The sequence below is a fragment of the Pan paniscus genome, chromosome 8 (assembly GCF_029289425.2).
Source record: "Pan paniscus chromosome 8, NHGRI_mPanPan1-v2.0_pri, whole genome shotgun sequence".
NCBI classification, from domain to species: domain Eukaryota; kingdom Metazoa; phylum Chordata; class Mammalia; order Primates; family Hominidae; genus Pan; species Pan paniscus.
This window is the reverse complement of record NC_073257.2, coordinates 59,497,709-59,511,869: the sequence shown is the minus strand read 5'-3', so window position 1 is coordinate 59,511,869 and position 14,161 is coordinate 59,497,709. Positions and strand designations below refer to the sequence as shown.

Below are 14,161 nucleotides of genomic sequence, written 5' to 3'. Positions count from 1 at the left end.
TTGTAATTTTTGTAGAGATGGGGTTTCACTATGTTGTCTGGACTGGTCTCAAATTCCTGAGCTCAAGTGATCTGCCTACTTTGGCCTCCCAAAGTGCTGGGATTACAGGCACAAACCACCATGCCCAGCCAGGAAATTAATCTTCTAATAAAGGTTCACTTAAGGTGAAGGGAGCAAGGGAGAAAGTTGATATCAAGGGGTGGCATTCCAAGCAGCAAGAGTAGGAAGTAGAAAGGCCTGAGGCAGGAGAGGTCTTAGCCTGTTCAAAAGATAGCAGAGAAGCAAGCACTGCCGAAGAGGAGTGGGTGAGGGGAAGGTAGTGGGAAGTGAGGCCAGAGAGCGGTGGATGGTCTGCAGACACAGGTGCAGACTGTGACTGTGAAATTTGCCCTGAGTATGATGGAAAGCCACTGGAAGGTTGAACAAAGTTGTAGAGGCACCTGACTAGTTTCAGTGGATCACTCTGGCTGAATGAGGCCAGAAAGGAGGCCTCTGCCATGATCTCAGTAGGGAGGATGGTGGCTTGAACCTGAAGGCAGAGCCTGGAGGCAGTGAGAAGTGGTCATTCTGAGAACACTTTGAAGGCACAGCTTACAGAACTCACCGATAGATTGGATGAGGGGTGTGAATAGGAGGTGATCCCAAAGACTGTGGCCCAAGCAAATGAAAAGCAGGACTTGCCCTTTTCTGAAAAGGAGGACACTGAGGAAGGAGGTAGCAGGGACAAATCTGGAGTTTGCTTTTTAATGTGCCAAGTTTGAGATGCTGACTGGTGTCTAGGAAACACAAAGTATGCCTGGACACCCAAATCTGGAGGTCAGGGAGAAGTTCAGACTGGAGATACACTGGGGAACATTAGAGTATTTGTGGCATTTAGCACCAGAAAACTGGGTGAGCTCACCAGGGGAATGAGAGGACCTCCAGGGCTCCTTGGGGATGCTCCAGTGTCCCAAAATCAGGGCAACAAGAGTCCAAGAGAAGAGATGGGGAAGAAGAGCCCAATGAGGCAGGGAGAACCACGACCATTATGCCCTGAAAAAGCCACATGCAGGAGTCTCAAGGAGAAGGGAGTGACCAACTGCCCAATACAGCTGACGACCATATCAGACAAGACTGAGAACTGGCCACAGGATTTGGCAACATGGCAAGAGCTATATGAATGGACTGGTGAGCACATAAGAGGAGAGGAAGTGGAAGCTTCAGGATTAGACAGGGAGCCAGGCACAGTATCCCATGCCAATCCCAGCACTTTGGGAGGCCGAGACAGAAGGATCACTTGAGGCCAGGAGTTCAAGACCAGCCTGGGCAACAGAGAGAGACCTCATCTCTACAAAAAAGGGAAAAAAAAGGAAAACCAGCCTGGACAACATAGGGAGACCCAGTCTCTATCAAAAAAAGAAAAAAAAAAGATTTAATTTTTTAATTAGCTGGACATGGTGGTATGCACCTGTGGTCCTAGCTATTCAAGAGGCTGAGGTGAGATGATCACTTGAGCCCAGGAGTTTGAGGTTGCAGTGAGCTATGTTCGTGCCACTGCGTTCCAGCCTGGGTGACAGAGCAAGACCCTGTCTCTAAAAGAACAAAAAAAAAAAAAAAAAAAAGAGAGAGAGAAAGAGGTTAGACAAGTCTCTGGAGGAGTTTTGTGCAAAAAGGAGCAGAGAGCACTGATGGTGTGAGAGTGATGTTCTTCAGGAGATGACAGTGAATGGGATCTGGGGACAATGGAGGTCTTTGGGGCTGTTAGCTTGTTTGTTCTTCTCTGGCCATTCCAGCTCTCAGGGTCACCTTCCCCTACAGGCCCCTCCACTCCAGTGACTCCTTTGGTCACTTATCCACTCATGCATTCTGAGTCGTTCCTGCATCACCTCCTGACCCCTCCAGTGGCTCAGTCACTATCTAGCTGTGTGACCTTGGATGAGTCACTTAACCTCACAAGAAGCAGCAATCAGTGAATCCGGTGACTTCAGTTTCTTCCAGTATCAGGGTGGACAGAGAGTCACAGTGGTAGGACCTGGGGGTGTTTCTCTAAGGTATGTGGAAATTTAGGCTCCCCTTTGATCTCAGATTCATGGAGAACCCAGAACTGGTTATTAGAAAACTCTTGCAGAGTGAATAGGTAAGCTTCTTTAATATTAATTCTTCACTTGGCAAATGCTTAAGTGCCTGCTCTATCCAAGGGTGTGTCAGAGGTTCTGCAAGGGTGGAGGATGAGCCTCTTGGATTTTACCCTCAAAGAGCTTATAACCTTGTGGGGTGGTGGGTGTGTCTATTCAAAACCATAACAGGGCAGACTCTCTGGCACATCATTTTGTGTTCATCTTTAGGACCAGTTGTCACAGTTGCACACACAAATTAAAGTTCCACAGGAGGTGGGATGTTTTCGGTCTTGTACTCTATGTGCCTGACACATCGTAAGCAGTCAGTACATGTTTGTTGAATGAAAGCAGTATTGAATGGTACCATTTAATTTGTGTTTTGAAGCAAGGGTGGGATTTGGACCTACACAGATGGGCGAGGGGGGGCATTGCAGACTGGCGGGGGGTGGGGTGGCTGGAGGCAGGAGGAGGGAATGGCGGGAGCAGATGTACAGAGACAGTGACACCCAAGGCATGGTTGGTAATTGCAGGCTGACTGTGACTGGATCATGTGATATGTCAGGATGCAAAGAGACTGAAAAGTTAAGTTGGGGCCAGATGGTGGAGAGGGTTGAATTCAAGCTATGTTAAAGGGATCAGATTTATCTATAGTAGGATGATCTCATGTTCCCATTTCCCAGGGTAGTTTTGCCTGTTGTCCCAGGGTGATTATTCATGGTGGCCCCTTTCATGCTCAAGTATCCCTGTTTGGATAAGTTATGTGGTCCTGCAATCCTAAAGGCTTTGTGGAACCCCCAAAGGTTTCACAGAGGGACAGGGTCAGGCTAGCCTTGAATGGTCAGTGCCCACAGTGTTTGCTGGACCTGGAGGCAGGAGCTGGGACACCCTCCAGTCTGGGCGATACAGGTCAAAGTCTTTTGGTTAATGGTAAATCACCAACAGTGGCCAGGGTACGGTGAAATGGGCACTCTTCAGGGAGTGCCCTGAAATTGTTCCAGACCTTTTTTGGAAATCAACTTTGCAGCACACGTCAAGAGCCTTGAAAACTGTCCATGCCCTTTGTTAATTCCACTTCTGGAAATCTCTCCTAAGGAAATAATTCCAAATATAGAAAAGGTTCTTTGCATAGACGTTCATCATAAAACTCTATGCAACAGGTCTAGAGACAGCTCAGAATGCCACAACAGATGATATTAAGGACATAGGATATATCTATCAATGGACTCTAAGTTCCATAGAACAGGGACAATGTCTGATTACAACCACTGTATCCCCGCAGCTAACATAGTGTCTGACATATTTGTTTAATGAATAAACAAGTGAATAAAAATTTATATCAGGTTAAACAAAAAAGATATAAAACAATCCTTAAATATGATATATAAGTTCCCATATGGACACACTATGCTCTCAACCATTTTTTTAAAAAACAGACATATGTATATGACTATGCATATGAAAACTTTTAAAATGACTCCCCAAAATGTAAACAGTGATTATGTCTGAGTGGTGGACTCCTGATAATTTCCTTTTTTCAATTTTATTTTTGTATATATTGTATATCTTTCAGAATGAATATGATTACTTTTATAATGGAAAAAAAAGGCCACATCAATACTTTAAAAAAGAAAGGCTAGCATTAGGCAGGGTTTTAGCACTCACAGCCAGGACGTGATAAAGTTTTGCATCTTCCAAGGGTTCCCAGTCAGTCTTTGTGGTATGAGTCTCCAATTCCAGCCATGATCCTCCTCTGTAAGGTGGGTTCCTCCCACAATGGGTGGCAGAGGGTCCACTTGCTGGCTAGAGATGCCCTCCCACCCCCCCCACCACCCCCAGGAGCTAGAGATACTGAGGGGTACTGGCTTTCACTGGGGCAGTTTCTACACTTGTAAGCGGCCATCAAAAATGGTATCTAGGCCGGGCACGGTGGCTCATGCCTGTAATCCCAGCACTTTGGAAGTCAGAGCAGAGCGGATCACCTGAGGTCAGGAGTTCGAGACCAGCCTGGCCAATATAGTGAAACCCCATCTCTACTAAAAATACAAAAAAAAAAAAAAATAGCTGGGTGTGGTGGCAGGCACCTGTAATCCCAGTTACACAGGAGGCTGAGGCAGGAGAATTGCTTGAATCCGGGAGGCAGAAGCTGCAGTGAGCCAAGATCGTGCCATTACACTCCAGCCTGGGCAGCATGAGTGAAACTCCTTCTCAAAAAAAAAAAAAAAAAAAAAAAAAGATATCCAGCAAGATGAAAAACTGTTGATGATACAGTTTTAAGTGAAATAGAGCAGAATACAAAAAGCCATGTTCACTAAGAACATATCTATGCAAACTATGCACATGGCAAATATTTATCAAAAGAATGAAAAAGCCTCACAAAAAATATGACCACATGCAGCCAGAGATGAGACAGACAACCAAAACTGAATGCACCTTTTCAGCAATAACAATTTTAGAGACGTTCCCAGAACTAGGATGGGTGTCTACAGGTGCTTACCCAGTGTCTCTAGGCTCCAGGGCAACCTGTTTCTTAGAGCAGAGCTTCTCAAACTTTAATGTGCACACAATTAACCTGGGATCCTGATAAAACATGGATTTGGATTCAATCGAGCTGGGCCGGCAACAAGGACTCTGAATATCTACAAGCTCCAGGTGATGCTGGGGCACAGAACACACTCGACGAGGCTTCTACCCACTACCCCAATTCTTAGCACCAAACACTTTCCCCAGAGGCCTAGCCTGGCCCTCCGTCCTCAAGCATGTCTGCACCCGAAATCATCTTTGTCCCCAGCATCTTGGCACCATCGAGACTAATAATGAGAAGCAACTCCAGGCACTTGCGTGGGATCCAGGGGGGCCTGAGGCCCCCAATTCCTTGGGAAGCTTGAACAATGACATCTTTCTGGGGTGATGTGAAGACAAAAGTGACTCCATCTTGGATGCTAATTTGCCCATGTTGACTTCTGATTAGCCCCAGTCCCATGAATGCCTCCTGACTCTTACTTTATTTACTGTCCCAAGTGTAAGAATATGTACTCCTGCTTTTAGATCAAAGCAAGCTTGATGTTATCATGCAAATTCTGGGCTATGATGCACATGGCGTTCTTGCCTGCTCTGGCACACTACCTTTCACTGTCTTGCTGGAGCATGTATATCCTTTTCCCTTGGTATATAAGCCTTGGGTCCGAGAGTAACAGTGCAGAGATCTGCCTGTCTTGTGGCCACCTGAGACCGCCCTTCTGCTTAAAAGTTCCCTCAATAAATCACTCAATACCAACAAACTGGATTTGTCTGCTTCCTTCTTTGGTCTCTTGGCTCCTTTGGCATTTGGGGGTTGCTTTGTGCATGTGGGCTTTTCACAAAATAGATGGGTCCCGGAGCCTGGGCTTCGCTGGCAGGTGGTCACCTGGAGCAGCCAGCAGCAGATGGCACCACAGGACAAGCACAAGCAGTGTCCAAGAGAGTGGCTCAAGAAATCTGCCCAAAATCCAACACAAAAATGAACAAAGGAACTGAATGGGAGATGTGACCAAAAGAAGCGATAAGACAAACAGCTCCAGGAAGGGAGCTGCTGGCTCAAAGAGCACTTGTCTTGGGCGTCAGTTCCACCGGTTCTTGGTCAGGGGTGAGAGCCCTATGCCAGACCCCCTTTGCAGAACCTATGCCGGCTTATGATGAGGCTCTTCCAGGGCTCCAGCACATGAATACCCTGCCCTGGGAGGCTATAGTAGGCCAGCCACTGTCCACTCTGCTGGAGGGTCAGTCTGAGCCAACAGAACCATGCGGAGACATCCCATCCAATGCAGCCCAGGAGCAGTCTTGACATTTCTTTCCCTGCAAGGACAGGCTGTCTGGTCCACACATAGATGAAGCCTTGGGCCTGGTTCAGCATCCAGAGGACTAGGCCATAACCCCCAAGGTAAGATATTCACACTCATTGGAGCCCTTTCTCCTTTTTCCCTGGATGGCTGGAGGAAGGGGACCCCTGCTTTTTTCAGCCAGTGCCCCATGAAGTTAGACTCCCAGGACTCCCTGCCCCTGATCCTACTTAAGGCCACTGGGATGCCCAATACCCTGAGGAAGCTTTGAAAGATACGTGGCACATTATCTGGGGCAAGTCAGCTCAGTGGTCAGAGCACAGAGTGAAGGAGGCTGCAGCCATAGCCTTGAGTTCTGGAGGCCTCTGTAGTGGGTCAACAGTGGGGAGAGCCACAGAGTCTCGGTCCAGCTACTGTATCAAATGAGGTCCTGGGAGGCAAGGAAGGGCAGGCAGGAGACTATGGCTGCAGCAGCCTGAGCCCTGGCCCCCTTCCCATGCTGGACTCCTGTCCAGCACCAAACATTCAGCAGTGAGTGGCACCTTTACCATCAACCCACCATGGAAAACTTCCCTGGAGCTCTCTCCTTGTGCCAGGGCCTGTCCATGGCATGTAAGACACAAGCCCCATGATGATATGGATTTCACCTGCAAGGCGCTTGCCATCTCATCGAGGAGAGGAACTTGCAGGCTGATTTCCATGTAAGGTGGAAGACACAGTGATAGAGAAAAGGGTTGGAGTAGGAAGTGAGTCCTGGAATTCCTGCTGCAGAGGGCTGTAAGCCAAGACTACTGCATCTATTCTCTTCAGCTGGATGCGCTAATGATCTAACAGTAATCCCACTGCTTTGCATCCACAGAATTCTTTACTTCTGAAGCGCCTCCACACACCATCTCTCACAGAGGTGAAGAGTTGACCAAGGTCTAGAGCTCTGACTCCAAGCACACCTTCCCTCACCCCACAGTGGCCCCGTGGTCTCACTGGTGGAGGTGAAATCCCTGGGTTCCCAGGCCAGGCATCTGTTGCTGTGTCACCAGAATGAACCCTGCCTGCTGCCAGCAGACATCTCCGGCTCTGGCATCTTTCAGCTCAAGCTGCAAGGCTTACTGTGACCTCTGGAATCTGTGCTCAGAATTCTCCCAGGAACAAACAGCTGAAGTATCAAAATGCCAGTCTTCACGATGCAAATGGATGCAAAAACAGCTCTTGCCAGCCTATCTGGACCCCAGAAAGCCAGGAATGCTGGGGTGCCACCCCAGCTTGCAGTGTGCCCACTTAGCTAAGTGGAAGAGCCTGGCAAGGGACATGGCAGGGAGAAGACCTAGACCTGGTTAAATGGGATTGGACCTGCCACTTAGCCTCAGGGACCCTTTGGAGACTTCCGTATGTACTGTGGACAGGGGCAGGTGCTCCGACTCCTCCAGGGGGGCGCTCTGCTGGCAAGTCAGCACCAGGGCCTTGATCTCCTTCTTGAAGTTGGTGTTGAGAAAGCCATAGATGAATGGGTTGACGCAGGTGGAGGCCATGGCAAGCAAGTGGCACACTAAGAAGATGAGGTTCCCATGGCAGATGGGGATGGCCTCATGGTGCCAGTCTTCCAGGCTGTTGAACACATGCAGAGGCAGCCAGAGCACGGCAAAGGCCACCACCATCACCACCAGCACCACATTGACCTGCTTCATGTGCCCAGCTCGCAAGCTGTAGGTGCCCTTGTGAAACACGCGCCCCTGCCTCTGCAGGCGCCGGTAGATGCGTGCATAACAGACCAGGATGAAGCCCAGTGGGAGGCAGTACTGGAAGAGGAGCAGGAAGGTGGTGTAGATGGTGCGGTGGTGAGCCAGTGGCCAGGACTCGGTACAGACCACCTTATCCGCCAGGAACTCCAGAGCTTTGGAGTGGTTCTTGTGGAAGACATTCTCCAGGATGCTGTTGGCCAGGAAGGGCAGGGAGAGGACACAGGCAATGACCCAGATGAGCACAATCCCCAGGTAGGCCTGTGAGATGCTGGGCTTCCAGCCTGTTGGGTTGATGATGAGCTGATGCCTCTCCAGGGCCACAAGGACAAGCGAGAGGATGGAGACCGTCACCGACATGCACTGGATGAAGGCTGACATCTTGCAGAGGGTCTCTCCAAAGATCCAGTAGTCCATGATGGTGTAGACGGCGGTCAGCGGCTGGCAGAGGAGGCACATGAGGAAGTCAGAGAAGGCCAGGTTGGCGATAAGCAGGTTGGTCACATTGGCTTTCTCCTTCTGCCTCACAGTCACACACATCAGGCAGAGGTTACCCAGGACCCCCACGACAGTCTCAATGCTGTAGGAAGTGACGATGAAGACCATCACGTCCATGGAATCCTGGCAATGTTCAGAGAAGTTGTATGGGGTGCCCAGGGGTTTGCTTCTGTTTTCACCTTGTGGAGATTTTGGGAGCAGCAAGGCCAGGAGGTGAGAGGTGTTCATAGTGGATGTGAAAAGATTCCAGGACTCTTGAACTAAGTGATACACTTGAGGGATGACGCCTACAAGGCAAACAGACAAACAATACTCAGGGATCATGCCCAGGGTAGAATCCAGAGAGGAGCAGGGCCGGGTAGAAAGGCTCTCAGCTGCTTCCAACCCAAGGCTGGTATCTGGAGGGGCTATTACCTAAGGCTCATGGTGAGACATTGGCATCCAATGATTGCTACCTTGTTAGAAGCACTTGTTGCATGCTGGGTACTGTGCTCAGCACTTTCGTCTATTAGCTAGTTTATTCCTAGAGGTAGATATTATCAATTTGTTTCATAGATGAGGAATCTAAGACCCTGAGATGGAAAGCAACTTGCCCATAGTCACACAGCTAATTAGTAACAGGGCCCAGTTACAAACTCAGGTCATCTAATGCCAGAACTTGTTCTACTAATTCCCTCCGGCCTCAGGATGAGGCTGTTCTGATGATAAAGAAGTTGGAGTGCTGTATGCAGAGTTTAGTGACGGAATTGTTCAGGGAACATGGGTAGAATGCCCCTTGTCACATTTTATCTGAATGGAGACAGCAATAAACGCCACTCTGCACAGGATTGCTTGTGTCCTTCCACGGCACCCCATTCCCTTCAAGATAGAGCTAAAGCCTCGGGGATCCACAATCAGTGCACCCTCCTGGTCTCAGCCCCTCCCTGCCCTGGTAGCCTTGTTTTTTAGGTGATACCTGGCAAAACTGAAGACTGCCCAGTATGCAAAGCCTGGCTTATCAGCACACCAGCTTCTTCCTACTACCCACCATGTGCACATACATACCTGGCCAAAGTCACAGGTGCCCAGTGCCCTCCACAGAACCCACTCCAAGACTATGTTCAAGTCACTTGATGCAGTGTGCAGCTCACAAGCACACCAGACTCTTCCACATCTCTATGCCCTGGTACGGGCTGTCCCTTCCCCCAGGACCTCCTCAGCACAACGGACCCCCTGCCAAGACTGAGTTGGAATTTAGACTCCAGAGTTCCCCCGTGTTAGTGCCAATGATGGATGTTTTGCATGGGAAGCACCATACCACTACATACATCATTGTGACTCACCTCTCAGATTCTCTAGTCATTATTAATCCCACAGGGTTGCAGTTCTCAACCTTCAGTAAACATCAGAATCATTCTAGAAGCATGTTGAAAGTGTAGATCCCAGGGCCCTTCCACCAGGAGATGTAGTTAAGTGAATCCAGGATGGGGGCCAGGAATCTGTATTTAACAAGTAGACTATGTGATTCTGATGCACATGGCCCTTGGACCCCATCTTGTAAAACACTATAGCAGAAAACCCTATTCGAGATATTCTTTAAGTCTCATATCATGGCCATATGTATTTTTTACATGATCAATTGCTATGTTAAGGCAGTTTTTGCAGAGCACAAGGCCAAAATCAACCAGACCTCAGTAAACTCTATTTGTCGGCTGTCATGAATGTCACTCGCTGTGCATCTGATCTACTTATAAAGATGAGTTTCTGAGGTCAGGACTTCAACACCTGCCTGGCCAACATGGTGAAACCCCGTCTCCACTGAAAATACAAAAATTAGCCAAGTGTGGTGGTGCATGCCTGTAGTCCCAGCTACATGGGAGGCTGAAGCAGGAGAATCACTTGAACCTGGGAGGCGGAGGTTGCAGTCAGCAGAGAGTGCACCACTGCACTCCAACCTGGGCAACAGAGCGAGACTCTGTCTCAAAAAAAAAAAAAAGAGTCTCATTTGGTCATTTAAAAGATCAAGCTGTGAATTCACCTGATAGTTTACAGTCTGGTTATTTAGGAACCAGATCTCGAAGGCAGGAAGATTTCTCCAGCACTATGGTCTTCTGGCAAAAAGGGCCATTTGGGGCTGAACATGGCAAAATAAACTATTCCAGAGCCAAACACAGGGCCCAATATAAGATAAAGAGCAGTCCCAGCTGCATGAACCTGTGGCAGAGGCACTGCACTCAGAAGCAGCAAATGGGCCAGAACCCAAGGCTCTGGGTGACCATCAGCAAGGCTTGGCCAGTAGTGTGGAGAAACACCATTCATCCCAAACCAACCACCTAAAGCAGGATCAGAGTGGAAGGACTGGGCTGGGAGGGCTCCAGAAAATGCTCACTGCTTCATTCACCCACTCAATAAGTGTGTGTCAAGCCCTGGGCTAGAAACAAGGGCTGCAAAGATGACTTATACAGTCATGGCCCTCCCAGAGCAGAGGGGCTGACCAGCACGAATGCAGATGGAACTCATTGCCATTGCCAACACCAATATGAAAGAGAGGCCTGTGAGTTGAGAGATCAGAGAAGGAGCAGGGAGCAGGGAGGTGAGAGAAGAGGTGGCAATGGTACAGGGCTCAAAGGCTGAAGAGGAGTCAACCAGCCAAAGGGACAGGGAGAGGAGGGAACTCGAAGTGCAAGGAACAGCATGTGCAAAGGCACAGAGGCAGGAAGGAGCATAGCCTGCTGGGAAAAGTAAGCAGAATAAGAGGTTCCAGGGTGGCAGATGATGAAGCTGGAGTGGTGGGCCAGACCAGCAAGGTCAGGTCCATTCCAGTAAGATCACTTGGATATAGAAAATGGATTGGCAGAGAGGGCCAAGACAGGAAGAGGAGGAGCACTGAAAAGGTGGTGTTGGGCATCTGCCTGGGGCTGCTGGGCTTGGGGTACACTGACCAGTGAGGACCAGGGAACCTCAAGTCCCTCAGGCATACCCAAGGGGGTGGCGAGTGTATGAGGGGGAGGGTAGATTATTACGCAAGGTCAATAAAATGGTGTCTCTGCATTTTGTCCCCAGGCAGCTCTCCAGATACAAAAACTAGAACCAGCTGCAAGCCCCAACAGGGACCCCCTGCAGGCTGCCTTCCCAGTCAATCAGAGGAAAATTAATGAATCATACACACAATGCTAATCTCCCAGTGGGGTTAGAATAGGGAAGGCCCTTTGCTTTGTCTCCTGAAATATCAGCAAAAGCTACTATATCCTAATGCCCATAGCGCCCAGACACCTCAGATGCACCCCTTACCTCCTTGGCTTGCGGCTTACAGGGTGCGGATGGGGCCGCCCATGTCTCAGGTGAGGAGACTGAGGTCCACAGTGGGGGTAGGATGCTCCCCAGATCCAGTGTGACGCTCTGCGCTCTGGGCCAAGGGCAGGCAGCGCGCCCGGCTTCCCAGAGGGTTCGTACCGGGGCCCACTCGGCCCCGCCCCCGGCCGCACTCCTGTGCCCAGGAGGCACCAGGCGCGGGGCAGAGCCGCGCCTGCTTCACCTGCTCCTGCTGCCCCGATGCTGCCTGCGTGCGGAGTGGAGCGGCTGCTACGCTCCCGCCTGCGCCCGCCCAGCCTGCCCCTTGCGCCCGCCCACGAGAGCGCTCCAGCCGCCCGCCTGCCCCGGGACCCCAGCACTCGCCCTGGGGAGCCGCATCTTGAGCCCCCAAGGCCTGCCCGGAGCTGCAGCCCTGCCTGCGTGTGTCTCTCACGCCCACCTCAACCCTGGATACAGGCAGGCTGGAGCTGCGCTTTCTCTCTTTCTTTCTTTCTTTGTCTCTCTCTCCCTCCCTCCCCCTCCCTCTCTCCCTCCCTTTCTCTTTCTCTAGGAGTGTTTCTCTCTGTCTAGGGGTGTGTGCGTCTGCCTGTCTCTCTCTCTCTCTGCCTCAGTTTCCTCATCCATGAAATGGATATAAAAAGACCTGCGTTTCATAAGTTCGTCCAGAAACATTACTTGCAGACCTCCTATGAGCCTGGCTCTCCTGCTGGGCACCAGAGCTGGACAAGACAGGCTCCCTGTCCTTGGTTCCTTCTGGAGCTCTCAGCCCTGGGGGAGAAGACAGACAGGGTACAAGGAAAGAGGGAAATAAATTATTACAGGGGGTGAGATGCTGTGAGCAAATGGGTTCGATAGGCCAGATGGATGGCACAGCCACGGCAAAAGCCCTGAGGCTGGGAGCATTCAGCCCCTGGAGACCAGGGGAGGGCAGTGTGGCTGAGAATGTCAGCCAGGGTGAGGGAAGGAGATGGGCATCAAGGGTGTGAGTGAAAACTCAGGGTGGGCCCTGGAAGTGGAGTGTCTTATCTCAGGCACTCCCAAGGTTGTGGCGATGAGAATTCAATGAGAATGATCACTTTCTCCTTTGGAGCTGAGATGCACACGACTTGGCTGTAATGGAACAGCTTTGCTTACAAGGGCTGCTCCTGTTTTGAATACACTAGCTTATAATTCCCTGCCCCCCATCCCCACATGGCAAAGTCACATGTGCGCTTAGAGGACCTCCTGAGAGTAACAGATCTGCTTCAAGAGCACCTCCTAAACACTGGACATACACACCTGTCCAGTGAACCTCCTGTGGCTCCCCATGGAAATGTCCCCATGAAGTCATGGCAGTGGTCCCTCTAGAATGGCAGCTGCCGTTTGTAGTGCATAGACTCTGCAGACACTACCTTAGTTAATCATCACAACAGCTCTGAGAGGTGGGCATTTTTATTCCCATCGTGCTGATGAAGCAAAGTGACACTCAGTGGTTGAGCAACTTGCCCAAAGTCACTCAGCTAAGAAACAGCCAGATCCAGGATGCGAACCCACCTGCCAAGCACCCAGGCCTCTGCTCACCATCGCTGTAGACTGGCACCTGTCATCTCTTCTTTCTGGACCATGCTCCTTCCTGTCTTGACTACCTGGAAAGCTGCTGCTCCTCCGTTGCACCCCATCTCCGATGTCCCTGCTGCCATGACAAATTCCTACCACCCTCTCATGCTCTGCTGCAGAGGCAGATGTAGCAGCCTAGTTGGTTGTCTGCCTGAGCACCTTTGTCTCCCCACTCCCCTATGTCTAGGTCACAGCTCTTGTCTCCGCCTCCAGATCCCAGCACAAGTCCACACACAGCATCTGACAAAGAAAGAAAGGAAGAAAGGAAGACGGAGGGAGGGAGGGAGGGAGGGAGGACATTTAAGAAGACCTGATTGTAATGGTAGCTTCCAGACATGTAAAATCAGAGAACATTGCTTGACCAGAAACTGCTCAACTCCAGCTGGGAGCTCTATGGACACCCGTCCTCTGTGCAGGCAAGAACGCAGCCACTGTCACCTCCTTCTTGCAGGGCAGCTGTGTGGGGTCTGGATTTGCTGGTAAGCCCTTGGAGGCAAGCTTCCACATAGACACATTTGAGAACTACTGCCCAAGGCACGCAGCCTGAACCCTAGCTCTTGTGGGTCAGAGAACAGCAGAAGAGCTGAAATGGTGGTAAAAGCAGCAAACAGCTCCCATGCCAGGCAGAAGCATGTGAACCTGCCCTTAGTCCATCCTCATGCCTAACTGGTGTGGTGTGATCATCCCATCTCACAGGCGAGAAAACTGAGCCTCAAAGAAGTAGAGTGTCTTGTCTCAGCCAGCCAACTTGTAGATGGTAGGGCTGGACTTTCAATCCAAAGTCCAAGCTCTTCCTTCAGGACCATAATGCCCAGGAGAGGGGTAGGTAGCTCTTCCTAGCAGACATTTCAGGTTAAACCAATACTCCCAGAGTTGGCTGTCAGACCCTTTGCCTCTGCTAGGGAAAGGAGACAGCACCCTCTGGAGGCAGCAGAGCCCTGCACCAATCATAGCCAGAGCACTTGAAACTCCTCAAGAAAGCAGTCTGTAAGAAAGAACTGGGAGCTGCTGTTCTTCCCCCTTGCTGGAGTCCAGGGTCCGGAGTACAGCCTGAGAGGCTCTGCCAGTCAGCCAGGCTGCATTCTGCCATCTCTGGGGAAGGGGCTAGGTAGGATTTTCCTTCCGCCATAAA

General features: G+C 50.4%; 2 protein-coding genes across 4 annotated transcripts in view; both read right to left on the bottom strand.

Annotated features, from left to right (window-relative positions):
- LOC100969124 (anthrax toxin receptor-like) overlaps positions 1-14,161 on the bottom strand; it is a 748,177-nt gene that overhangs the window by 231,634 nt on the left and 502,382 nt on the right.
- LOC100985913 (neuropeptide Y receptor type 4-2) lies at positions 6,737-13,269 on the bottom strand. 3 transcript variants are annotated; one of them, XM_057298868.2, is made up of 3 exons: positions 11,413-11,693; positions 9,465-9,620; positions 6,737-8,429 (listed from the first exon to the last, which is right to left on the bottom strand). In XM_057298868.2, the coding sequence occupies exon 3, from the start codon at positions 8,368-8,370 to the stop codon at positions 7,243-7,245; it is 1,128 nt and encodes a 375-aa protein (XP_057154851.1). In that variant the 5' UTR covers positions 8,371-8,429; positions 9,465-9,620; positions 11,413-11,693; the 3' UTR covers positions 6,737-7,242. The 3 variants fall into 3 exon arrangements, with proteins under 3 accessions (XP_057154851.1, XP_057154852.1, XP_034786330.1); XM_057298869.2 differs by lacking the exon at positions 9,465-9,620; XM_034930439.3 differs by lacking the exons at positions 9,465-9,620; positions 11,413-11,693 and adding an exon at positions 12,994-13,269 and having other exon boundaries at positions 6,981-8,429.

Coding starts and splice junctions, on each gene's coding strand:
- LOC100985913 (XM_034930439.3), bottom strand. CDS start 8,370: ATGAACACCTCTCACCTCCTGGCCTTGCTGCTCCCAAAATCTCCACAA.